General features: G+C 41.9%; 1 protein-coding gene across 1 annotated transcript in view; it reads right to left on the bottom strand.

Moving 5' to 3' along the window:
- Window positions 1-9,197: 9,197 nt before the first annotated feature.
- The window catches only part of LOC126162937 (guanylate cyclase 32E), a 935,168-nt gene continuing 917,271 nt past the window's right edge, over window positions 9,198-27,094 (bottom strand). Inside the window, exons 24-25 of the mRNA XM_049919769.1 lie at window positions 18,001-18,307; window positions 9,198-9,476 (exon numbers count right to left, since the gene is read on the bottom strand). Of these exons, the coding sequence (XP_049775726.1) occupies window positions 18,014-18,307 (294 nt within the window). The 3' untranslated portion in view covers window positions 9,198-9,476; window positions 18,001-18,013. The remainder of the gene's footprint in view (window positions 9,477-18,000; window positions 18,308-27,094) is intronic.

Here is a 27,094-nt window from a genome sequence, read left to right on the forward strand (position 1 = left end):
CGACTTTAGTACAAGAAACATCATAGAAGTCACATGAGCTGGAGGTTTTATGAAAGCTGTATAAATGTATGCCAATAGGAAGGAAGCTAACGACATGACATACCAACACAGTTATTACACTGCATTTTTCGTGAGCAATTGAAACAGGAAGTGACACTTGACACAAGAAATACTCCACATGTTTGCTTCTGTTTGCCATAATTCTTGAAGTGGTGTACACACTGTGAAATATTAGGATCATTCACACTCCGTAATCGTACTTAATTACTGAGAGTTATTCGAACTAAGTCTGTTAGAGGTCATGTATGCATTCTTTGTTTATAATTCATAATGAGTAGAAGATTTTGGTCAGATGGATTACACAGAGGTTGTGTGTTGACAGTGTGTCTTCGGATTGTATGGGATGAGGAGGTTTGCATTAGGATTTTATCTGTACTCGATCGAGGAGACTGACTAGAGGAAAGAGTTGTTATGGAAGTGAAATGATACTGGCAATAAGGTTTATATGTATCGACGTATTGAAGAGGTATTATGGAGGTACTGAGATTATATGAAGTTGATTGGAGTTATGGTGTATAAGAGGTAAAATAAGTGAGGTGCATATTTTTTTGTTGTTGTTGGTCTATATGGAACAAGGAGGATGAAGATAGCAGACTAGAACACTAAAATGGAAGGAAGATTGTCTACACACACTTTGTTCAATCACTAAGCAGTATGTACTTTTTTTTTGGAGAGAGGAAGTTGCATATCTTGGCACACTGACAGTTGTTCAGCAACCGTACATTTTGATCTGGCTTGGCAAACATTGGTCTTGACATGATGACTATGACGTTGACTTAACTATTATTGACTGTTATACATTGCTGTCACTACTACTTGATACACATGATGAACATGAAATTTTGACAGAAGTGGATTCACACAGTTAACACTATTCAATTACACAGTAGTACTTAATGTGGATGAAAGATGAGTGAGTGTGTTTTGTGTGTTTTCCTTTCCTAATCCTACCCACCTATCTCCTAAATATTATTTTATTTGTTTGTAGTGGCTTGCACTGACACCCATAAATATTATAGGTTTACTGATTTTTGTGTATTTGTAATAGTAATATGACAATTATCTGATATCATTTGTGTGTTTGTTATGATTTGTATGTTTAGTGTAAGAGCATTGTAAAAGCATTTGTATGTGCATTCAAACTATTGTTCATGCTTGAACTGTCTGATTAGTGATGGTGAAATTATGGACTGTTACTTATACTTTTTCTACATGATTGGTGCCACTAGGACATGTTTAATTTCTGCTGATGAACTGCGTGATCAGTGATAGTGAATATTAGGGACTGCTGTCTGCACCTACTCAACATTGCTGGGTGCCACTGGTGGACTGCTTCTACTGAAATGATGTCACCTGTTGGAGTCTGCACCTGTTCCACAATGCTGGGTGCCACTGATGGACTGCTTCTACTGAAATGATGTCACCTGATGGTGTCTGCACCTACTCAACATTGCTGGGTGCTACTGCTGGAACTGTCAACCACTTGTTATGAAAACATTTTATGTGAATATTTGTATAAACTGATTTTTTGTGTATTACTGTTTGTGAAAAGTTATAAGACTCTTACCTGCTCATATTCGTCATTGCTGACGCTATCGATTGAATTGTTTAACCACATGATATTTCTGTAAACTATTATGTAAAGTCATATGTATGAAAGAATTTGTATTCCTTACTGTATTTTATATATTAGGCTATTGTAAGGTCAGTGCAAAGCCAAAATTTTATCTAGTTATATGATACTTACGTATTAATATTATCTTTTATTTTTGTCTGTATTTTCACCACCAATGCTGGCAAAAATACCATCAAATTCTAGCCCGTGGAGGAAGGGCATATGAAAGGTGGCTACACTGAGCCACAGCGCCAGAAATCGCGCCAGAGAGTATTGTTCCGCCGCCTCCACTGGCAGTGATTATTGAGACGCAGCGACAGGCAGTTCTTGCCGAGAAGTTGTGGTGGACACTGCTTGTAGCTGAAGTCAGAGTGAGATGCGGTAGTGGAGGGTGTTGTTCCATGTTTATGCAGTTATTTGATGGGAGAGATAGCAGATGTTGTTCCAATGGAGATATTGTAATGATCTGAGTGCTTTTCGTCAATATAAATTAAGGTAACTAACTACTGTTCCTTATTTTCTTATTATTTGTGTGTCCTGAATAATGCTTCATTACAGGTTCAGTCAACAAAGCATCTGGCGTGTGTTCTTGTATTGGAGTGTAATTCTGGTTTTCTTGCGCAATTATAGTATTTCTAATTTTCTTTTATCACGTCAGTATAATTGGTATTTAAAAATTCTTGTCTTGTTGAAGAAGAACCGTGCCAGATGTGCGTTGAGTCATACTATCACATACAGAACAGCTACACTTGTGTTTGTTGTTTCGTAGGTTTTATAGTTCCTGGGGACTTAATTAATTGATTGTGCTAACAGAAATTTTCTTACATTCTTTGTTGTCATTCTAAGCAGTCAGATTGCGTACTAAAACTAGTCAGGGCCAGCCGTTTACGAGACTTGCGTAATCGGACATACAGCTAACAAAAAAATATTTGCATTCCATAAATATAAAATAAAGCCCCCATGCAACGTAATTCACTCATAGAATTGTGCAGAGATAATTAGTAGAATATAAAGAGATATTACAAGTTTTTGCTTACTTATTGCGACCTGGCCCTCTTACTCAAAGGCTGATTACGCTGATGCCAAAGTAGCGTATCAGATTTCAGGTGTACCAGACCAACGGTCTTCCATCCCTCTAGCGGATTCCATCAGTTTCTAGGTCGCCTGCCTATCTCACAATTTGGCACGCTGCAATTTAAATAAGATGCTCGAGCAACCTGCTTCGAGATAATGAACATATGTTCGGAAATGAATTTTGTAGACACAAGCCTTATGACAACAATATAAGCCCTTAGCAATTGTTGAGAGTGATGACTGACAGTTGTCAGTTCACGCTTGATAACGTACATTGAGGTCACAAAAGTCGTGGAAAATCTCCTAATATCACATCGGACCTTCCTTTGCCCGTGGCAGTGCAATAAATCGATGTGCCGTTGACTCAATAAATTGTTGAATGTCCCCTGCAGGAATGTTGAGCCTTGATGCCTCTGTAGCCGGCCGGAGTGGCCGAGCGGTTCTAGGCGCTTCAGTCTGGAACCGCTTGATCGCTACGGTCGCAGGTTCGAATCCTGCCTCGGGCATGGATGTGTGTGATGTCCTTAGATTAGTTAGGTTTAAGTAGTTCTAAGTTCTAGGGAACTGATGACCTCAGATGTTAAGTCCCATAGTGCTCAGAGCCATTTGAACCATTTTTGATAGCCGTCCATAATTGCGAAAATGTTGCAGGTGCAGGATTTTGTGCAGGCACTAACCTCCATATTATGCCCCATAAATGTTCCATGGGTTCATATCAGGCGACCAGGGTAGCCAAATCTTTCGCTCGAATTGTGCAGAATGTTTTCAGACCCATCGCAAACAATTGTAGCCAGGTGACATGAAGCAATAGCATCTATAAAAATACCATCGTTGTTTGGAAACATGAAGTCCTTGAATGACGCCAAATCGTCTCCCAGTAGCTGAACATAACCAGGACCCAGTCCGATCCATTGAAACACACCCCACAGCATTGTGGAGTCTTCACCAGCTTGCAGAGTGCCTTGTTGAAACTTGGGCCCATGGATTCGTAGGGTCTGCGCCACACACGAACCTTACCATCACCTCTTACCACCTAAAATCGGGTCTCATTTGACCAATCCACGGTTTTCTAGTCGTCTAGGGGCCCAACCGCTATGGTCACGAGTCCAGGCGAGGCGCTATAGGCGATGTCGTGCCGTTAGCAAAGACACTCGCGTCGGTCGTCTGCTGTCATAGCCCATTTACGCCAAATTTCACCGCATTGTCCTAACGGATACGTTCGTCGTAGGTCTCACATTGATTTAACAGGTTATTTCATGCAGCGTTGCTTATCTGTTAGCAGTGGCAACACCGCTGCCTTGGGTCTGTACGTGAAGGCCGTCGGCCCCTGCGTTGTCCGTCGTCAGAGGTGATAACTGAAATTTGGTAATCTCGGCACACTCTTGACACTGTGGATCTCGGAATATTGAATTCCCTAACGATTTGCGAAATGGAATGTCCCAAGCGTGTATCTCCAACAACCATTCCGCATTCGAAGCCTATCAGTTCCCGTCGGGCGGCCATAATCACGTCGGAAACCTTTTCGCATGAATCGCCTAAGTATAAATGGCAGTTAAGCCAAAGCACTGACCTTTTATGCCTTGTGTGGGCGATATTACTACCATCTGTATTTAAGGATACAGAAATCCTGTGATGTAGTCGCCTCAGTGTGCAACGTTACCCATTGAAAGAACTTACTCCAATATTTACATACGTTCACTATGGTGAATAAGTAGTTGCTAACCATCAATGCTCTCGACGCTGTGTTCTCCGAAGTATGCATTTCACGCTTATTGATGAATCCTCACAAACACTATGCAATTCGGTCTCCTCATATTATACAGTGCGAACAATATTAAGCAGAGAAACGTCGCTCCACTTTCGACAGTCGTGAACTTGAAGCAGTGGTGAACTCCGCCGAGAAAGATTCACGGATGAATGTGTATCGTCTTTCGTGGTAGGGCTAACAACACCGTGTGGAAAGCAGTTGTTTCTTATAAAACCAGGGCCAGTTTGAGAACATTTTTTCACACAAGCGACTAATCATTTGGCAAATGCCCCCTTTCCCATCGCACATTTTCACCAATGTCAATTTTCAATACTATCTGTGAGTCACCGTATAGAAACCTTACACTCGGGCGTCCCTGTCGCCCCAAGTGGCCACCGCTCAGAACTGTGAAACGGCCTGTATAGAAATCTTACAGTTGTGACACCTCTGGCGCCCCTATCATCTTGGGGCCACAAGCGGGGGCTTGTGTCGTTTGGAAGATAACCGGCACTATACAAACGCAAGCAGTTCATAGGCACATGACTTTGTACAGGCTGAAATATTCATCTCATACGATTTGATGTTTGTCTCAAAATGTGCGGTTTGAGATCCTGCACACTGTATAATTGGGTTCAAATGGTTCAAATGGCTCTGAGCACTATGGGGCTTAACATCGATGGTCATCAGTACCCTAGAACTTAGAACTACTTAAACCTAACTAACCTAAGGACAGCACACAACACCCAGCCATCACGAGGCAGAGAAAATCCCTGACCCCGCCGGGAATCGAACCCAGGAACCCAGGCGTGGGAAGCGAGAACGCTACCGCACGACCACGAGATGCGGGCTGTATAATTGGGACATTTGAGGGTTTACACTACTGGCCGTTAAAATTGCTACACCAAGAACAAATGCAGATGATAAACGGGTATTCATTGGACATATATATTATACTGGAACTAACTTGTGATTACATTTTCACGCAATTTGGGTGCATAGATCCTGAGAAATTAGTACCAAGAACAACCACCTCTGGCCGTAATAACGGCCTTAATACGCCTGGGCATTGAGTTAAACGGAGCTTGGATGGCGTATACAGGTACAGCTGCCCATGCAGCTTCAACACGATACCACAGTTCATCAAGAGTAATGACTGGCGTATTGTGACGAGCCAGTTGGTCGGCCACCATTGACCACACGTTTTCAATTGGTGAGAGATCTGGAGAATGTGCTGGCCAGGGCAGCAGTCGAACATTTTCTGTATCCAGAAAGGCCCGTACAGGACCTGCAACATGCGGTCGTGCATTATCCTGCTGAAATGTAGGGTTTCGCAGGGATCGAATGAAGGGTAGAGCCACGGGTCGTAACACATCTGAAATGTAACGTCCACTGTTCAAAGTACCTTCAATGCGAACAAGAGGTGACCGAGACGTGTGACCAACGGCACCCTATTCCATCAAGACGGGTTATATGCCAGTATGGCGATGACGAATACACGCTTCCAATGTGCGTTCACCTCGATGTCGCCAAAAATGGATGCGACCATCATGATGGTGTAAACAGAACCTAGATTCAGCCGAAAAAGTGACGTTTTGCCATTCGTGCACCCAGGTTCGTCGTTGAGTACACCATCGCAGGCGCTCCTGTCTGTGATGCAGCGTCGAGGGTAACCGCAGCCATGGTCTCCGAGCTGATAGTCCATGCTGTTGCAAACGTCGTCGAACTGTTCGAGCACATGGTTGTTGTCTTGCAAACGTTCCTATCTGTTGACTCGGGGATCGAGACGTGGCTCCACCTTCCGTTACTGCCATGCAGATAAGATGCCTGTCATCTGGACTGCTAGTGATACGAGGCCGTTGAGATCCAGCACGATGTTCCGTATTACCCTCCTGAACCCACCGATTCCATATTCTGGATCTCGACCAACGCGAGCAGCAATGTCGCAATACGATAAACCGCAATCGCGATAGGCTACAATCCGACCTTTATCAAAGTCGGAAACGTGATGGTACTTATTTCTCCTCCTTACACGAAGCATCACAACAACGTTTCACCAGGCAACGCCGGTCAACTGCTGTTTGTGTATGAGAAATCTGTTGGAAACTTTCCTCATGTCAGCACGTTGTAGGTGTCGCCATCGGTGCCAACCTTGTGTGAATGCTCTGAAAAGCTAATCATTTGCATGTCACAGCATCTTCTTGCTGTCGGTTAAATTTCGCGTCTGTAGCACGTCATCTTCGTGGTGTAGCAATTTTAATGGCCAGTAGTGTAGGACATCCTGTGTAAGTACGTATAGTGTAAGAGCAATTGGCGCGGGACAACTGGCAACAACGGTCCCGGTTTATAACTGACAATACGAGTTTTTGTGATTCTACGTAGTACGCAGTTCAGTTCTTCTGCGACTTTCTGCTGGACTATATACGCGTAGGTCTTTCGTTGATACAAGATTTTAGAAGAATTCGGAAAACTACAAGTGCTACCCACAGCTCCTTCTTAGATAAGAAAGCTAAGGATGCACAGTGAGGGTAGACCCTTGCTGGAAAACATGCTACCCCTGTTTTACTCCTCTCCATTGCGGCATTTACTTGACCTGCATACTACAGCCACCAATGAAAATCAAACAAGCTCAGTTGTGTGCACTATATTTACTGTTTGTGAATGAAGTGATTGTCCTTACTTCTGAAATGGCACAAATTGGACTACTTCACGCTGTTAATGCCTTGTATATAACTTGCCAAATAATAATAATAATAATAATAATAATAATAATAATAATAATAATAATAATGTGTACAGCTTTATGTAGTTACTGCTGTGTCGTGCAATCAATTAATTCATTTTTCTGTTTTGAAGCGAGTAGTGAAGCAATTTCTTGACGACTGCAGGTACTATCTACAAGTTGGAGAAGATATTTTCTTGAGACCTTTAGCACTTGTACGTATATGTCTCACTTTTATCATCAGGAGCGTGCAGGACAATGCACAACACATGTGTGTAACGGGTGGGCTATGTGAGGAACGTGTAACCTCTACCGGGTTAATGCTACTAACTTAGAAAAAGTAATTATTGGTAACTTGTATAATCACTATTACATTCTTACAAAACTGTGATAGGAGTAGTGATATTTTGAAAATAATTTAGTTTCGTGACAACAATAGAATCGAATCGTTTAGTTTTCATTTTCTCTCTCAGGGGCTATGTACTCCCAGATTGGGAACCTAGGTGCTACCTCTTCATCAAACGTGTTAGTGACGATAGAACGTAAGGGTTTAATAGGCTATCGACGACCATCCCGCTATAGACGGAGAGGAAAGCTGTTGTGGCCTATTCCAGATTACAGGACTGCGTTAGTAACAACTATCAATAACTCTTCCAAGAAATCTTAAGATACAAGTCATATTTTAATAACCTGCGATTTTTGAACTCAGTTCCCGCCTTCATCGATGTCTTGTTAATCTCATGCTTGTCTCCTTTATATTCATTTACGTACTTTAACCAAATTCTTCGATAATTTCGTTTACATAATTTTTTCTTTCTCTACGCTTGCAATATCTCCCCTTTACCGTACTTTCCAGGGACAATGGATATCTCGCTAACCTATCCTCTATTGTGACGCGAGTTTTGCTTTCTCCCTTAGTATCTCTTTTAAATAGCTTTATTACAGCCATTTAATTGTTGTCTTCATTTACCAACAACACAAGGCAGGTGTTTCTTCGCAGGTTTCCTCGCAGGACAGGTAACACTTCAATATAATACGCTGCTCCTGACGTGGAGTGTGGTAACCGCTTCTTTTCTCCGGCCATGTTTGTCACTAATAGAATTTCCCCCATTTAATGTTTATTTCGTCGCATTTCCCTATGTACTTTTTATAAGTTCAGGAAACGTATTCGCAACTGACAATATGAACCACCATCGGCTGTATATTGGAATGACAACAATGGCAGTCTGTGTCGGACCGATATTCGAACCTAGATTTTCTGCTTCATGCGACCTGTCGCCCTAACAGCTTCGGCTATCTGTGCACCAATCACGATCAGTCACAAACTTCCGTATGTTATCATCCATGTGTCACAACTAGCACTAATGCATTGCGTATATTTCGTCCAGGAAGGATATATTTAACACTGGGGGGTGTGATATTGGCAAATAAAAACGAAACAGTAGTGCTTGTGTTATTAAGTACAATCCAATATTCTTTCTGACTTTCCTGCTGCTATTTCATATTTGATGTGTTGCTTGCATGAGCGACACTGTGAAATCTTTGTTCCTAGAAAGTTTTGATAGTTAACCATTCATTAATGTTTCGTACTCTTCTGTTGCCCTTTCTTAATTTCGTCTTTCTTTCATTTATTTCTAAAGTAAATTCAAATTTTGTAATAATTATGTAGTCTGTTTGTTTTAAAGGTTACTTTAATTTTCGTATTTATGAATCTGTATCATGTGTGTTACCCTCGTCTATCGACTACCCCAATTGTGTGTGCTGCTCGCAAGAAATTAGCCATTGTTTTCGGAGATAATTCATCAGCAATTAAATATTCTCATATTTAATTTTTTGTTTAGAATGAGATCTTTCGGAAAAGCTCTTTTTTTTTTTTACTTCGAGAGTGTTTTGCTCATTACATAATGAAACCGAGTACAATAGTGTAATGCGTATAACAACGAGACAAATAAATTAATTATATTTATTTATTCATGGTGAATTACATGTATATACAAATAAATAAGGTGCAAAAGCACAATTAATTTACTCTCATCCCATACCATCTCTGTGCGCAAATTCTTCTTTGGTTACAAAAATACTCCTCTTTGGTGTGTTCCTCCTCGAACCTGCTCTCAAGACCAGCCACGGGAGATACGTAGTCCAGATTTATTTGAAACAGTTGAGTGCCAGTCCACCGCCTTCGGTGAAGCACAGCTCTGCTTCTCCCCGTGCAGCTCGTCTGGAACGTAAGTCACCGGCGGTCTGGAAGTTCGTTCCTCCTGGAAACAAGAAATGATGTCTGTATTGTACGAGAAAAATTACTCTTTACGGGTATTTGCAGAGAACCGTTAAAAGTATCGTGTAGCATGATGTGACACTCGATATAGATATTGGTAAAAAATCTGTCGAGGGAATTCCAAGACCGTATCAGATTCTCACAAGTAGTTACTCAGACTAGCCAGAACATACAAAAAGAAAGGAGCAGTGGACTTCAGTTTATACATGTGGATATAGAGGATTTAATAAAATATCTTTTATTTACTTACCAAAACATGACTACAGTTTAGATTCTATGTTTGCATACTGTAATGTTCGTCTATTACGCCTTTGACCAATGGTGAAAGCAACGTATGATCTAATGGCAAAAAGATATTTTTTATATGGTATAAATAAAATTCAACAATTTCCATAGCTTTTCTTTACGCTTCTTGCAAATTTCATGGCTCTACGTCAACGGAAAGTACCCTATATGTTTTGATGAGTGAGTTTGCTAGTATCAGAATATGCGGCATAACTGGCCGTATCTTTTCATTGCACAGAGTTAGAATCTTACATTTCTTACACCGCCAAGGGATCATACCCCTTATTAAGTGACACAAACGTGAAATTGATAACCAACATATTCACGACAAAAAGGACAGACAAACAGGTAGACGAATAAAAAAAGGACAAAAAATATATTTTTTCGTGCTATACAATTAGGAATTAACAATCTTCGGATTATTTTCCTTTACCTGCACTGTGAAACATTGCTTCTTCCTAATTTCATGATTCCAGGTCAACGGGAAGTACCCTGTGAGTTTTGATGAGTTGGTTCAGCGGGTTTCAAAATATGTGACATAAATGGCCAAGAATCATGACTGAACTGTCTTAGAAGCATAAATATTTTACACCGCCAATAGATCATAGACTTTAGTAAGTAACACAACTCTGAACTTGATACGCCAACCTGTTCCAGAGAAGGAGTCTTGACAAACGGACAGGCAGACAGATGAATAAAAAATGATAGCAAAATGTTCCTTTCGTATGATATAATTACAAATTAACAAATTTCTGATTTTTTCCGTTATTTGTAGCTTGAAACTGTGCGTCTTGCGAAATTTCATGTTTCTAGGTCAATGAGAAGTACCATATAGATTTACTGAGTGAGTTTGCGATTATCAAAATATGTACCATAAATGGTCGTATATTTTGATTACAGTAACTGAGAAAGTTATAATTTTTTACACCCCCAAAGAACCATGGACATTAATAGGTGACATTAATTTGAGCTTGTTGCGTCTACCCGATCGTGAGAAATTGTTATTCAACAGGCAGACAGAAAACGGACAACAAATCGGTCCTATAACGACAGAATGAGGCATCCTTACAGAAAGAGGCACAGAAAAGAGAAAGTTTGAGTCGTTCAAGCCGCAGAGAACCGGCAGAAAATTGTTTACCAACAGTATCTTACGAGTGGGTGATGTATCGTGTGGGAAAAGCTTTCATCAATCGGCACCCGTTAATTCGCGCGTGCAGTGCACACTTACAACAATACATTGTGGATAGTGCTGGGAAAGCAGTAGTTAAATGCTTCTGGTAAAAAAAGCGTGTGCACACGCTGGAACGAAATATTTTTGAACCCACTGTTCAGTTATATGAATTGATTACGTTGTAATGCATGCACTGAGACCAAAAGCCGTCCTGAACGAGACTGTTTCTGATCGTGCAGCACGGCAGATATGGGTGCCATCGCGCTTGTTGCGTGCCTGGAAAGAAGCTGGTAGATCAGACAGAACGCGTTCGTCACCGTGGTTTGCGACCGCAGCGCACTGCAACGGCAGCTGTCAGAAGTATCTGGCTCACGAATAACACAGTTTCATTATGAAAAGCGACGCGAGTACACACAAACAAATCGACGAGACGTCATAGAAACTTCAATGTCCGTTAATATCATACAGAGCAAAAAGACAAGTTCCTCGTCAATTCAGTAAGGACCTCAACTTCTAACACTTCGATTACAAATTTTGCGATACAAATTTACAATAGTCTTCCACGCCAGACAAAAATGCACATCACTCTGACTTTTTATTAAAACCCTAAGGTCATTCACATTAGATTACTGCTTGTGTTCAGTATAATAATTTGTAGAACCTGTGGATTCCAATAATTTAAACAACGAAGCGCAAAATGTTCTACTGCAAGCAGTGCAATTTCTCTTGTAAATAAAGCAATAAAAATAAAAAAAAAATAATGCTTGATGCAACCTTACTGCTAAATCTTTTGTTCTTCATGAAAGTGTGTGCATAATGACGACGTATTTTCGAAAGATCTTCCGTGTGCTGGCGTTTTGAAATAGCATATATTGATGAGACCTGAGTTATAACACAAAAGCCAACTGCGGTCTTCAGCTGTGAAGGATGTAATCCAGTTTGTCGTCTCGTAAGTGCTGCTTCTAAGGTGGAAAGGAGTCTTGCGTATTATTCACCATGTGCTTCCCCACAACGCATAAATCTGGCGTGTCTTTACTCAGCGTTTCACGCTTCGGAATGCTCTGGAGCGTCAAATTACACGTTGCGACATTACAAAACTCAACCAGCTCGTCGTCCAAGAATGTTTTCACGTCCCGTGTGAGTATGGCATTAAGGTGATCACTCTGAACAGTTTCTGGATCGGCTTATGTTTCTGCAGTAAGTTGTAAGTTGTTTACGTCAAAAAGAAAAAAAGGGAAAACTATTTATTCACTTCCAGCCACTAGTTCTGTACGTAAAAATACTCTATTTAGGATCCTGTACGGTAACGTTTTGGCACAGGCTGTATATGGTGGTCAGTCCCCGCAATTTTCTCTGGAGTTGCAAAATGACATGAGCTGGCTCTGAGATTTCTTAGAACTCTTTTACTGGACTTCATCGGCGTCGATAGCACTGTATTTTCAAAGTACTATATACTTGCTTTATCGCAACTGCTGACAGATTTACTGCTCCAGAAAATTACAGCAAAAACGGCTTCGACACGGAAAAACAAGTTGCTCATCCAGTGAGTATCGAATTTCAGAGGCTTATCACTCGCGTTGCACACACAACTTGCAGGTGGACTGACAATAACACTGCACTTGACATGAGATTTAGATCGTTGTTTTCAATGGCTGCAGGAGTTTCCTATCATGAATTTCACTGGCACTCTATCGACCAGCAACGTTTGAAACATTACTGGATGCGATATTATATTTTATCTGTAAAAAAAAGAAAATTCGCTACGTAGCAACTAAATAATAGGTCTAGTTTGCCTGCTGATTTCTCAGCATTAGAAGTCCATATCCAGTGAAGCTAAAAATAGCACAAAAGTTAAATTTATTACGTTCAAACATACGAAAGCTAAAAAGTGAACTAAAAAACCACAGAGATTTACATCTTTCATCTGGGGCTGTACAGTTGTGCGTCAACTTGTTGTCCGAACAGCATCCCATCTGCAGTCATCAAAAATAGTCCTTTATACACAATTACGACAGCAACTGTGATCCCAGGGCATGCTGCCTCGAGTTGCATTGCACTAGTGTTTACTGATACGTTATTATTTAATGAATTTAATGAATTTATCAAGTACTGAATGTGTGGCCAGCAGTTTCTGATTATCTCATTTGCCCTTCCACATTTTATTTTCATATTTGAGAGACGTACGAGTAACCAAGGACTGCTCAATGTTAGTACAACCCGTCTGGCGATCAGAGGGGAAGATCACCCTCACTCACGTGACTTAGTCAACCCCTCCAATATGAACTGTTGTGTATAAGGCAACTCAAGATCTACGACTACATTTTTTTCTTAAGGCCGAGCCCTGACCGCAGAGCTGAAAAACGATCAGTGTTTCTTGCAGTCGCAATGCCGCCCGCGAAGAACTATTTCTGAATAGTCAGAAACAGTCTGTAAGGCCTGTAAGGGTTTTGCAGGGGAGATTGTGCTGGGAAATAACTGTTAAGAAAAAAAAATTGAAATATTGCGCCGTTCCCGAGTTACTTAGCACTGAAATTAGGCAATCAGGTCGTCGCGCGGGCAAATTCAAGCAGCCCGCGAGAGAGTGTTGTCAAACATTTTCTACGTTTAGTGACAAAATAAAACACCTACAGCCGTCCTTATGATTTTATTTTGTTGCTACCGGTTTCAAAGCTTCAGTGCGTCATCTTCAGCCTGTTTTAGATGCGGTACAGTTTGATAAGAGCCCCATACATAACATACCAGTTGCCAGAATTACTGGATACGCAGATATTTGTCAGCACTCCAACCATCAATTCAAACTGGTAGGAACAAAAATAAAATAAAATCATAAGGAAGGCTGTAAGTGTTTTATTTTGTCATGATAGTAAACGGCCATCGTCCCTGAGACCTCCTGCCAAAAGGATGGACATACAAAAGCTTTTCTACGTTTGGTTTCCTCAAACCGAACTAACGTAGCTTTTGCTCTCCTAACTTACGTTTAACGCTCACGAAAAGGGCACATTTTAATTGGCAAAGAGCATTTGAACAAGTTTGTAACTGAAGAACCCACAGATGCCCGTGCATTATCGCATTTTAGTGCGTGTAAGTACATGAATTTGCGAGCGCAACAACCTGATTGGCTAACCTCAATGCTAAATAACTCAAAAACTGGGCAATGTACCAATTTTTTAAATTTTTTTCTCAACGTATATCTCCCAGCACAATCTACCCTGGAACATCTTCACAAGCTTTTCACACTGTTTCTGACCACCCTGTATACATACCTTTCCTAAGAGCTGTGAGGCGCATTTCTTCTGGTGTTTCGACAAATATTTGTGATTTCGTGTTTGCTATGTGTTGATTTAGTCAGCCCAAACAAATACTGTTCTTCACGTCTATAATTCGACGTTTAGTGTAGACAGAAAGTGTTGGTTTGTTTCCCATTACAAACAAAAATATTTCTTAAACGGATTTTTACCTAATAATTACATAGAGTGGTCTCTAATTAGTCTAGTACGATATTCATGTTATCGACAGGTGTTAACGTGAGCAGTAAAACGCGAAGAAAACCATTACTCTAGTAGCGATAACACCGCTCTGGCCCATGCTGACTGCTACCGCCAAGCAGTAGCGCTGCTCAGTCGATGCTCGAGTATTGGTTGTTCTTCGTCTATTGCTGCTCCCACTAATACGTACCGATAAAACGAATATCACACTAGACTAATTTTAGACCGTTTTATGGAATGGACACGTAAACTTCCACTGTAAAAATCATTTTGTATAACGGAAAACAAACCGACGCTTTCCAACGACGTTGGGCCTCGCATGGAAGAGGTCATTAGCACTATTTTCTGGGGCTGAATCCAGTTGCGCATTGCAAAAACGAAATAGTAAATATTCGCCGAAACGCCAGAGGAAATGCGCCTGACGACTTTTAAGAGAGATACCCTAAACTAAACTCCTCCCGCACAGGCCATGAAGGCCCAAAGGTACCGACTGGCCGCCGTGTCATCCTCAGCCCATAGGCGTCACTGGATGCGGATACGGAGGGGCATGTGGTCAGCACACCGCTCTCCCGGCCGTATGTCAGTTTCAGAGACCAGAGCCGCTACGTCTGAATCAAGCAGCTCCTCAGTTTGCGTCACAAGGGCTGAATGCATCCCGCTTGCCAACAGAGCTCGGCAGACCGGATGGTCACCCATCCAAGTGCTAGCCCAGCCCGGCAGCGGTTAACTTCGTTGATCTGATGGGAACCGGTGTTACCACTGCGGCAAGGCCGTTGGCAAGAGTGACACCTTACATATTGTAAATAACATTAGGCCAAACCAAACTGAAAGAAGACACGAAAGCATTCCAGAGGCATCCTGCTAGATTCGTTACCGGTAGGTTGTATCAACAGAAATGCTCTTTGAAGTTGAAGTCCCTGGAGGGAAGAAGACATTCTACTCGCGAATCACAACTGCGACAGACTGCAGAACAGTCTTACTGCCACTAACATACGTCTCACCTACGAAAAGACACTAAGAGAAATGAGGGCTCCTACGGAAGCATACACAGACGGTTTTCCCTCGCTCCATTTTCGAGGGGATCAGGAAGCGGATTGGCTAGCAGTATTACGAAGTACATCGTCAACGCACTGTACGGTGTCTTGCAGAGCATAATTGTGCATGTTCATGTAGGTACATACGTACTAGTTACTGGCAAGAGTGGTACACAGAAGAATGGAAAAGATAATTCACTGTCTGTGAGATTACGGTTTTCCCTCGCTCCATTTTCGAGGGGATCAGGAAGCGGATTGGCTAGCAGTATTACGAAGTACATCGTCAACGCACTGTACGGTGTCTTGCAGAGCATAATTGTGCATGTTCATGTAGGTACATACGTACTAGTTACTGGCAAGAGTGGTACACAGAAGAATGGAAAAGATAATTCACTGTCTGTGAGATTACGGTTTTCCCTCGCTCCATTTTCGAGGGGATCAGGAAGCGGATTGGCTAGCAGTATTACGAAGTACATCGTCAACGCACTGTACGGTGTCTTGCAGAGCATAATTGTGCATGTTCATGTAGGTACATACGTACTAGTTACTGGCAAGAGTGGTGCACAGAAGAATGGAAAAGATAATTCACTGTCTGTGAGATTACGGCCTGCTTCGGTTTAGGAAAGGTAGTGGCACCACAAAGCTATAGTGAATCTTCTCGGTTTACAAGCCGCATCATTTCGAGTAAAACGCTCGAGCTCTCGACAACTGTCTCCTCCATCATCGTCATCATCAGGAGTTGAAATCACTGACTGCCGGGCTGGCATGGTGTTCTGTTTAAGATTCCGAGGACACACCGCCAAAGTAGTTCTGAAGTTGCGCTTCCTAGTAACTATACTCGTATTTCATAGGTTTTCAGCGTAATTTTAGTACCGAATAATTGTCCTCCTTCCGATTCGCTCAGCTAGTCCGTAATTTCATCCTAACTATCAACTTGTGATACTCTTCTAATGTGCTTGCCATAAGAACAGAAAGTTTTGTTTCTCGTTAAAGCTACTACTGGAGTGCTGAAACTAGGCTCGACTTTGATAACTGCAGAGCAATCCACGAGTCCCCAACTGTGACAGATAGCGACCCTCCATTGTTTGGTTTCTTTGCATATTTGAAGTACGCACCAGTACACGATCATAGTTTAATTAAGTCGTCTAAAAATTTGCTATATTATTCTAATGGATATGCATTCATCATGAAGACGATTAACTTTCAGCTACTCTTCAGTGGTCACAGAATTCGTAAAATCTTTTTCATAGCTTTGTGTGTGAACCGCAACCACAGTGACAACAGACGTTAGCGGAACTCGAACCTCGACCATTGCTTTTCTCAGGCAAGTCGTGTACCGAATCAGTTATCCAGCCACGACTCACCACTCGCCCTCACAGCTATACGTCCGCCAGTACCTCATTTCCTACCTTGCGGTACTAGCATTCCTGGAGGAATGGATAAAGCGGAGAAATGACTTAGCCACGGCGGGTTAGAGTGTTTCCGGTACTTGAGCTTGGGATCTACGCCATTCACGAGCAAGTGCTCTAGCGTCTAACGCATCCAAGCACATCTAACGACACTCGCATGAAGCTGGGTAACTGGATAGCTCAATCGAGCCGGCATGGTAGCCCAGCGTGTTCGGTCAGAGGGGTAACTGCCCTCTGCAAAAAAAAAAAAAAAAAAAAAAAAAAAAAAAAAAAAAAAAAAAAAAAAAAAAAAAAAGTTGATCGATCAACTAAGAACTTAAACGGATGTCTTACGACGTCCGCCCTGAGCAGATGCAACGAACAAAAGTGAACAAAATGAGATTTAAAAAAAAATCGTTGAGCAGCTGGCCGCGAACGGCAAAGGGCCAAGGCTCGGGTCCCAGTCCGACACATAGTTTTAATCTGCCAGGAAGTTTCAAATCGGCGCACACTATGCTGCAGAGTGAAATTTCGTTTTGTTTCACGATGTCGTTTAGAACTAATTGCTTTAGTCCTCTTAGGAGTTCCTGCGAGGTGCCATTTGTAGCCATCGGTGATGGTCAGAAATATTTGAAAGTATCTAGAGGTGCTGTTCTGTCACAGTTATCGTAGTCCGTTAGTGTAAAACACAGAAATGCAGACAGAAATGCGTCATCAGTTTTCCACGCTGTATATACTTGCTGGAGAGAATATCGGACACTTTGCTAGCTCAATAAGATATTACACGGCCCGAAGTTCACTGTTTCTAAGGTGGTAGTTGGTACTCGTTACGAGTTCAAGCAAGGCCAATGCTGACAGATTACCTGTTGGCTTTCGCCTCGGAATCTTTGTTTGGGCGATTTTTCTGACCTTTCCCCAGCACGAGTGGCCAGCAATGTCAATGTTTCACCCTCCATTGCTGGTGGCGGACTGGGCAATGAAAGGTGGACGTCTGACAGTGGCAAATAGTAGTGCTGGCGTAACATAAGAATAGCTGTTAAACAAACGTCAGTCAGCCGAGGGCACAGAGACAAAAGCTGACAGTCAATGTGTGAACAGGTGGCCACGAAAGCACCAAATTAATGGTGGACACGAGATTATGTACCTTTTGGGGCCTGCTAGACGGGCGTCTCCCCGTCGTCGGTGTCGGCGTCACTCTGGCTGTCGCTGAGACCGTCGGCGGCGCTTGTGAGCAGCGGCCGCTGCGCCTCCGCCTCCGTTTCCGCCCCCGCGCCGTAGTGCAGCAGCAGCGCCGGCTCGCTGTGGTTGCGGTCCGGCGGGAAGCCGCCCCCACCGCCGCCGCCGCCGCCGACTCCGTCTCCTCCGCCTTCGCTGCCGCAACAGTTCTCGATACACGGGCACGACGAGCTGCTGTCCTTGCTGCTTTTGCACGGGCTCTGGTCCGCGATCACCTAGAAAGGGACACGGTATCGAAAATGCTGAAACTAACCGGAGAAAATACACACTGGCATACATGTACAGTAATCCTCGACGTATAGCCTAGCGAGGAACTTCTAGACGACCAGAGCTCAGCAATTATCCACCCAATTCACAAAAAAGGAACCAAACTAGACCACAGTAACTCCTTACAGTCACGTACAGTTTTTTGCCAAGATCCTCGAACGACACGTGACGAGATAGCTAGCAATGAGTTGGCAGAATATTAAGCAGAGTTTAGAGGATAGAGATCCGCCGCTGAGCAAATAAAAAACCACAAGACCATCCTCGAATACAGGAAGAAACGAGCGAGGCGATGGGCAGCTACCTTCGTAGACTTCCAAAAGGCGTACGACTCACTGGATCGAATCGCTCTCATGGAATACTAAGAGAACTAGTGTAAGATAGCAGAATAAATGGTCAGTTTCGCACCTTACATATGAACTTTATACATAGCAATGGGAAGGTGAATATGACACCTAACTTAATTCAGTGGTAATGAGCAAATTTGCCTATCAATGTGTAATGCAAAAAGGGATGACACTCAATCGATAGCATTAACACACAGATCCTATATAATACATGTCTATGAGCAGAAGGTGGAACAAGCAATGAGAGAAAACGTATTGGTTTGGAAGCAATGGCGGACAGAGGTGAATGCCGCACCACAGGGGGCACCATGGAATCCACTTCAAGGACGTTCCAGGCGACAGTCAATGACCACCTGACCAGGTGACTCAGACGGGAGAGAGAGTAACGGGCCAGGCCACCAGAAGGAGGACAGAAAAAGCTTTAGAAAACTGCGTATCAGAATTCCAAATGGGTACAAACAAAACCAGTGACACATTCAATCACGTGAACTACAAGTGGTACACATGTGATAGACATGTAACTTTTTGGGCATCTGGAGCGGGCACAAAACTTGGCGGAAACGCACTGGGTAGGAGCAAAGTGTCGAGATTTCGACGAAGTTTAATGGTAGGACCCTTGTGATTGGTAGGCAGAGTTTCCACAAAATAAGAGCAACACTCCAATTGGTCGAAAAAAGTCGTGACGTAGAGAACGAAAGAACCCAGGTGGGGAGACAGTTCAGCTACGAGAAAGACAAGACGGAAATTTTCAGAGACTCTGATCTGAACTGGCGTCTAGTGCAGAACAGGGCGCATGATGCTCTGTACGACGCAGAGGAGAAATTTGTGTGAACACTGCATTCACAGCGGTTGCCATCCAGCTAGAAATTAGCTGTAGCGTCGTTGAGCTCCAACTATGGAGAAACAGACCAACCAGTTAGTTAATTGTTCTTGCGACAGCTGAGAGGGCGTTATAGTATGCACACTGCTCCAGCCATGCAAGTGTATATCGCCATAGTCTGAGACCAGGGATGAGTTCATATTTTCTCGCATACCGATGAATATAGGGAGAGTTTCTGTTGGAAAATTCAGCAAAGGTTTAATTAGTTTTATAGGAATTTCAAGAGGTCGAGAGCAGCCACACAGACGACAGCTTATTGCAGCTAAGGTAAATTCCGCTTGCATAGGCATAAATTATTAGTTCTCCAGCTTGCATCCACTGTAAACTCGAGCGACCTTGGGTAATCTTTTGCTCAACTTGTCACAAAACTAACCATCCTCTGTAGACTTGATCGTCATCCTAAAAATAGTATCGAACTTTGAACCGGAATTGGATGATTTATCGTAATACTGGCCGACATCATAACATAATCATAAGAATAAATGTGAAAAGAAACTACTAGTTAAAATTTAATATTATTGTCTTTAGGATTATTTAATTTTCTGAGAGTTAAAATTTAAGACTGTTGTGTTTAGGATTAGTTCACTTTCAGAGGACGAGATGCGCCATTTTGACAACTGTCTTAACATTGTCATATTGTAACCTGTGTAAAAGCGGGTATTTCCGTAATATGATTGCAATATTAAACAATGTCATTACAGTTTACACAGTTGTGTTCAGTCATAGAATAAGAAACCACCTAACCATAACCTTACACTAGGACTCAATCAAATACTGAATAAGTTGCTGCAGGCCATCCTTTGCCACACCAAATCCAAAGTAAGGTTTAGAGGACAACTCTCAGAGTTTCTCTATCAGTACTGGTAAGGAGAAAAGAGACTATATTTCATGAATATCGTTCAACTGTGTCCTGGGAAAAATCGTCACGGAAGGGACCAAATGTCTACTAGCGAACATCGGATTAAGGATGGAGGTCAAAGCTGGTAAACTAAGGAACCCATGCTTGGCTTTTGCTGATGACCTCACCTTACTGGAAATCGACATGCAAGAGGCTTATATGAAACTCCACCAACAGCAAAGAAAAACAGATCTTTTGATCAACATCCGAATGAGCGAGTTCGTAACCAATAATGACGGCCCTAGAACAATGTGAGTCAGCGCTATGAAGTATATCAAGAGAGCCAAAACCATGAAGTACCTTCGACAACGTACTCCAGATGATCTCAGTTAAACAGTAGGTCTTAAACAAAGGAAAATCAAACTAGGTACAGCATACTGTGCTCACAGACAAATGTATGCTTCGAAACATAGATCGAAAACTGTCGAACTAGGACACTATAACACAGTAGTAAAACGGTCAGTTGACCATGCAACAGTGTGCCTGTCCCCAACCAAGAAGACCCAATAAAAGGATTAGTATTACAAGAAAGGGAAGTGGGACCAAGAATCCTACCACTGGGAGACCTGGCATGAGGCTAATTGTGATCTGCACCAGCACCATAAAAATCTCGCCGATGCCATCAGAAATAGATAACTAACCTTCTATGACTATTAGTGCAGAATGGACCACCATAGGTTCCCCTCTAAGACCTTAGAGTAACCACCAAGCAAGTACAGGATGACCTTACAGAACTTCATACTCGACAATACATATTAGGGATGACTAAAATTTAACTATTGGAACCAGACTTTTCCTAACTTTCCTAACAGAGGTTAACCACAAAGAGGCCAGGAAGTGGTCTAACGAAGGCAAGATAGAGTTCAGTAGGGAAAGGAAGGAATATTGGGGTGAAAGAAAAGTTTAAGGCACTAATGAGTCGTTTATCGGCTTATGAACCGTCTATCGATAGAAGTGTTCGCTCTGTTGTACCTCTTCACGTTGTAACCTAGCAACGAATGCTACTGTTTCCCGCTAGAGGGCGCAACATTCCCAGCCTGCACGATTTAACAGCGATGCCTGCGCAGTCTACCTCTCAGTATGTTCCTCGCCTAGTGGCTTAAAGTGTAATTATTCTAAATGCTTTTCTTTGTTTTGTACGCGAAGCCTGAGACGCTTTCCCGTCTTCTCTCAACTTGACGTACACGTTTTCGATGATTCCACGTTCCGGCCCGTTCGAGAAGACGTCGTCTGAGAGGCCGGGCTAGAGCGAGCCCAATGGCAGCTGCTCGCAAAACGCTAGCAGCTGTCTACTTCGTTCATCGAAAGACCTGCACCAGGCGAACGGTCTACCCGACGAGAGGCCCTAGCCACATGACATTTCATTTTTATTGCACGGCGAGTAGACTACTGAAGAAAATTTTATATGATTAGAAACATTTTAAAACAATACGCTTTTAGCTTCCTGTCTATAACTGCGTAGTGACGTTTTTGTTTCCGTGGATGGTCGTTGCAAGATTGATCTTAGCTAACTTTTTGTAATTTGACTTGCCAAGTTTTATTTGCTTTTTCAGTATTGTTGCACTGCTGTCTGGTCCTGCCCACAAGCAGTGGCCGCGTGGTTAGAGGTGTGATGTCACAGACTGTATGGCCCCTCCCGCCGGAGGTTGGAGTCCTCCCTCGGGCTTGGGTGTGTGTGTTGTTCTTAGCATAACTTAGTTGAAGTTGCCATCCAGCTAGAAATTAGCTGTAGCGTCGTTGAGCTCCAACTATGGAGAAACAGACCAACCAGTTTGTTAATTGTTCCTGCGAGAACTGGCGTTACTTCTGGACGTAATAGCCCTGCAGACGTACACATTTTTCACAACGCTGACGCCATGATTCCATGGCAGCGGCGAAGGCTTCTTTAGGAGTCTGTTTTGACCACTGGAAAATCGCTGAGGCAATAGCAGCACGGCTGGTGAATGTGCGGCCACGGAGAGTGTCTTTCATTGTTGGAAAAAGCCAAAAGTCACTAGGAGCCAGGTCAGGTGAGTAGGGAGCATGAGGAATCACTTCAAAGTTGTTATCATGAAGAAACTGTTGCGTAACGTTAGCTCGATGTGCGGGTGCGTTGTCTTGGTGAAACAGCACACGCGCAGCCCTTCCCGGACGTTTTTGTTGCAGTGCAGGAAGGAATTTGTTCTTCAAAACATTTTCATAGGATGCACCTGTTACCGTAGTGCCCTTTGGAACGCAATGGGTAAGGATTACGCCTTCGCTGTCCCAGAACATGGACACCATCATTTTTTCAGCACTGGCGGTTACTCGATATTTTTTTGGTGGCGGTGAACCTGTGTGCTTCCATTGAGATGACTGGCGCTTTGTTTCTGGATTGAAACATGGCATCCACGTCTCATCCATTGTCACAACTGACGAAAAGAAAGTCCCATTCATGCTGTCGTTGCGCGTCAACATTGCTTGGCAACATGCCACACGGGCACCCATGTGGTCGTCCGTCAGCATTCGTGGCACCCACCTGGATGACATTTTCGCATTTTCAGGTCGTCATGCAGGATTGTGTGTACAGAACCCACAGAAATGCCAACTCTGGAGGCGATCTGTTCAACAGTCATTCGGCGATCCCCCAAAACAATTCTCTCCACTTTCTCGATCATGTCGTCAGACCGGCTTGTGTGAGCCCGAGGTTGTTTTGGTTTGTTGTCACACGATGTTCTGCCTTCATTAAACTGTCGCACCCATGAACGCACTTTCGACACATTCATAACTCCTTCACAACATGTCTCCTTCAACTGTCGATCAATTTCAATTGGTTTCACACCACGCAAATTCAGAAAACGAATGATTGTACGCTGTTCAAGTAAGGAAAACGTCGCAATTTTAAGTATTTAAAACAGTTCTCATTCTCGCCGCTGGCGGTAAAATTCCATCTGCCGTACGGTGCTGCAATCTCTGGTACGTATTAACAATTAACACGGCCTCATTTTAAAACAATGCGCATGTTACTATCTCTTTCTAGTCCGGAGAAAAAAAATCGGAGGCATTAGAACTTGAATGCACCTCGTACTACGTCAGTGACAGATGTTTACGCAATTACAGAGTTGGATAACTTCACACTTATGAAATTGTATTTTGTCTGTACTTTGTAAACTGTTCATATTTTTTTGGAACCATTGTGATACTATGAGAGCTTTGAATGATGTATTTGGTATGGGATCATGATTTTTAAAGTATGTTTGAAGTAGATGACACTATTGAAATGAGCAGAGTATTCTTTTTAGGTTTTCAAATTATTGCAGAAAGCTACAACGATTTTGAGATTTGACTGAGGTGTTATGATGTTATTATTACGACAACGATGTGTATTACGCTGTTGAGGGATGTTTAGGATGAATAAGCTGATGCTATATGAGAGATTTGGTTATGCTACGTATTTATTATGATGAAATATTGAAGAAGTGTCAACAAATATGTATATGTGTAATAAGGTAAGGAGTAATTAGTAGTGGTTAGGGACTCTGATTTGTGAAAAAGAATGTTGGAAACCAAGAATCGTACTTTAAGAGTTACGAAATGTGTGTAAATGCGTGAATGTATCACAATGCCGACGAATATTTTTTGGACACTGTTATATTTATAGGATTTTGTTTCTACACATTTGCAACGCAAATTATCGATCTGTGAAATTTTTATATGAGACTGTCACTGTAGTGCAACTGGCGTCATAAATATTTCAGTAAGAAAGCTAAGTGAACTTGACGTAATGCACTTTAGGCGCCAAGCTATGCGACAGTCGCCTGGAACAAAAAAAGCCGTGCCTTTCAGAGGCACAACAAAAAAAAGGACAGGCCATTAACCTCGCTATTGACATTCCTTTCTAGAAAGCATCGCAAATACGACACGCTCATTACTTTGAAAGATACTTACATCTGCACACCTGATTATGACAAGCGTGTTTCTACGAGTGTTGAGAGAATTTCTACTAACTTATGAAATACCACAAGACTACTGAATGATATTTTTATGCTTTACTTTGTACATAGTTGCTTATTTCATTCGATATCTGGTTTCCAGCTGTGTTGCAGCATTGGTTTTATAAATTAAAATTAAATGCATTTGCTAATGCAAACACTTTCTGTCAACAGATTTATTAAATAATAATTTTATGATCCCCATTCTTCGAAAAAGGAGCACTTGGAAAAGAAAGAGCAATAAGAAGGGACTAATAACAGCAACTGCATACATAATTTTCTTTTCAAGTACTTGGTAATTTTTTTTGTAGAATAAGTTGTGGTGCACCACTTTAATTACATAGACATTAAGATGTGAATAGACATTTCCCTTATCTGCATTGTTGTCTTTAGTGTACTATTTTTTTTTTTTGCTTGTGGGTTTGTCATGATTAGATATAAGTTATTACGTTTGCTGCTGCTGTTTGCCAGGTATAGTGTTACTGAATTTCACTTTGTATTATTCTGTTTAAGACGGGGTAGACTATATAAGAAACCAACTATGAAGAATAGGGAAAGAATGCACTGAAAAATTATATGAAAAAGATTTGGGCAAAAAAATGGGTATTGTACAATGAGAAATAATTATTTAATAGGGTTAGATAGGATATTTTTGCAGGAGCAAATGTTGAAATAAGGGGAAAGATCTATGGAATGAAGTTTTGGGTTGGACTGCAGTACCAAATGTTACACTGAAACGAATCCTGTCTTTTCCTTTTGTATTATTCCACTAGATGTTTGTGTACCCATGTGATTTATGAGAAGTTGGGACTGTTAGTGCTTGCACATGTGTTAATAATTCAAGGGACTGGTTAACAGCATTGCTGGCTCTAAGGACGTATATAAAAAATTTTTTTTGTGAGTGCACAAATGGTTGTTCATGGACTTGCTATATTGTCCACAAGACTCTTCAATGGTGATTGTGCACCTGCACAGTCGCAACAGATGGCTGCTGGCCGTCTCTACAAGGACTGCAGTGGGTCTGCACCTCTGGTGGCCCATCACTACCGTAATCTCTACCAGGACTACAGTGGGTCTGCTTTGTGGCGACCTACCTACCAATATTCTTCAAAACTTCGACTGACTCTGCGGTGGGTTTGCTCTGTTGTGGCCCATTACCTGTCTGCATGTCAAGAGTCACCACTGTCTTTCCGTTGGAAGGACAACAATACTTCTTCAAGACTGCATGGAAATCCATTACTTCCATGTGCATTTTCTTTTACTGCTCAGACTTTGTGCATAAAATAATAATGAATGATGAATGATCAGGACTGTCTTTATGGACTGTGAGAAAATTTTAGCTTTTGACCAACATTGTATCAATACGTGAGTGCATTTGATATCTTTGTTAATGTAATTATGAAATTTTTTTTTCAAATCTGTATTGGCCATGGCCTAAAACTATTTGTAAAATTTTTTGTGGGGAGCATGGGGGCTATGTAAAAGGGCTGTATAGGTTTTTTATTGGTAACACCACGTAGCGCTCTGTATGAAAATCACTGGCTGTGCTGTGTGCAGTCTGTGGCTGGTTTGCATTGGTGTTGGCTATTGTAGTGTTGGGCAGTTGGCTGTTAACGCGTAGCGTTGCACAGTTGGAGGTGAGCCGCCAGCAGTGGTGGATGTGGGGAGAGAGATGGCGGAGTTTTGAGAGCGGATGATCTGGACGTGTGTCCATCAGAGACAGTAATTTGTAAGACTGGATGTCATGAACTGATATATATTATGACTTTTGAACACTGTTAAGGTAAATACATGTGTTTGTTCTTTATCAAAATGTTTCATTTGCTAACTATGCCTATCAGTAGTTAGTGCCTTCAGTAGTTAGAATCTTTTATTTAGCTGGCAGTATTGGCGCTCGCTGTATTGCAGTAGTTTGAGTAACGAAGATTTTTGTGAGGTAAGTGATTCACGAAATGTATAGGTTATTGTTAGTGAGGGCCATTCTTTTGTAGGGATTATTTAAAGTCAGATTGCGTTGCGCAAAAAATATTGTGTGTCAGTTTAAGCACAGTCATTTATAATTTTTCTAAGGGGACGTTTCAAAGTGTTTCTACACATATGTATATGTACCCATATATGACCACACTATGTTATACGCAATTCTGGTGCTGACATTAATTACTGTAAGTGTATTTTCCGTGGTATTTAATTTAAAGTTAGTCCATGTTGTTACTGTAGTTTCAGATGCTGGATGTACAAAATGTTAATAGTTATTTTATTTAGTATTATGTCTTTTTATAGATTTCTAAATGTCTATTCAGAATCCTCAAAAGCTTTATTTTGAATAGGGCGAAGTTCTGTTAAGCACGCCCCAAGTGTTAGCCTCGAACTTTCCGTACATATCGTACGCTTTTCACTGTTTTACGAGAGTTTTAGTTGCCATGTATGGACAGTTTAATGTTCTGAAAAAATTGTAAAATAGCTTGTTCTTACAAGGCGGTGTGCATGTCAGGACTATTGGTGGATGAAGCTAGCTGCTTATTGTAAACTGGATGCATTAGTGAACGTTTTAAAAATTCTTTTAGTGCGTTCAGATCACCGATTCTGATTCTTGTGTACTTGCTTTAACCTGATGGCAATAAACTTGTATAAATTATATTGTCTTCTGTAAAAAGCAGCACTTA

This window comes from Schistocerca cancellata, chromosome 1 (genome assembly GCF_023864275.1).
Source record: "Schistocerca cancellata isolate TAMUIC-IGC-003103 chromosome 1, iqSchCanc2.1, whole genome shotgun sequence".
Lineage (NCBI taxonomy): Eukaryota > Metazoa > Arthropoda > Insecta > Orthoptera > Acrididae > Schistocerca > Schistocerca cancellata.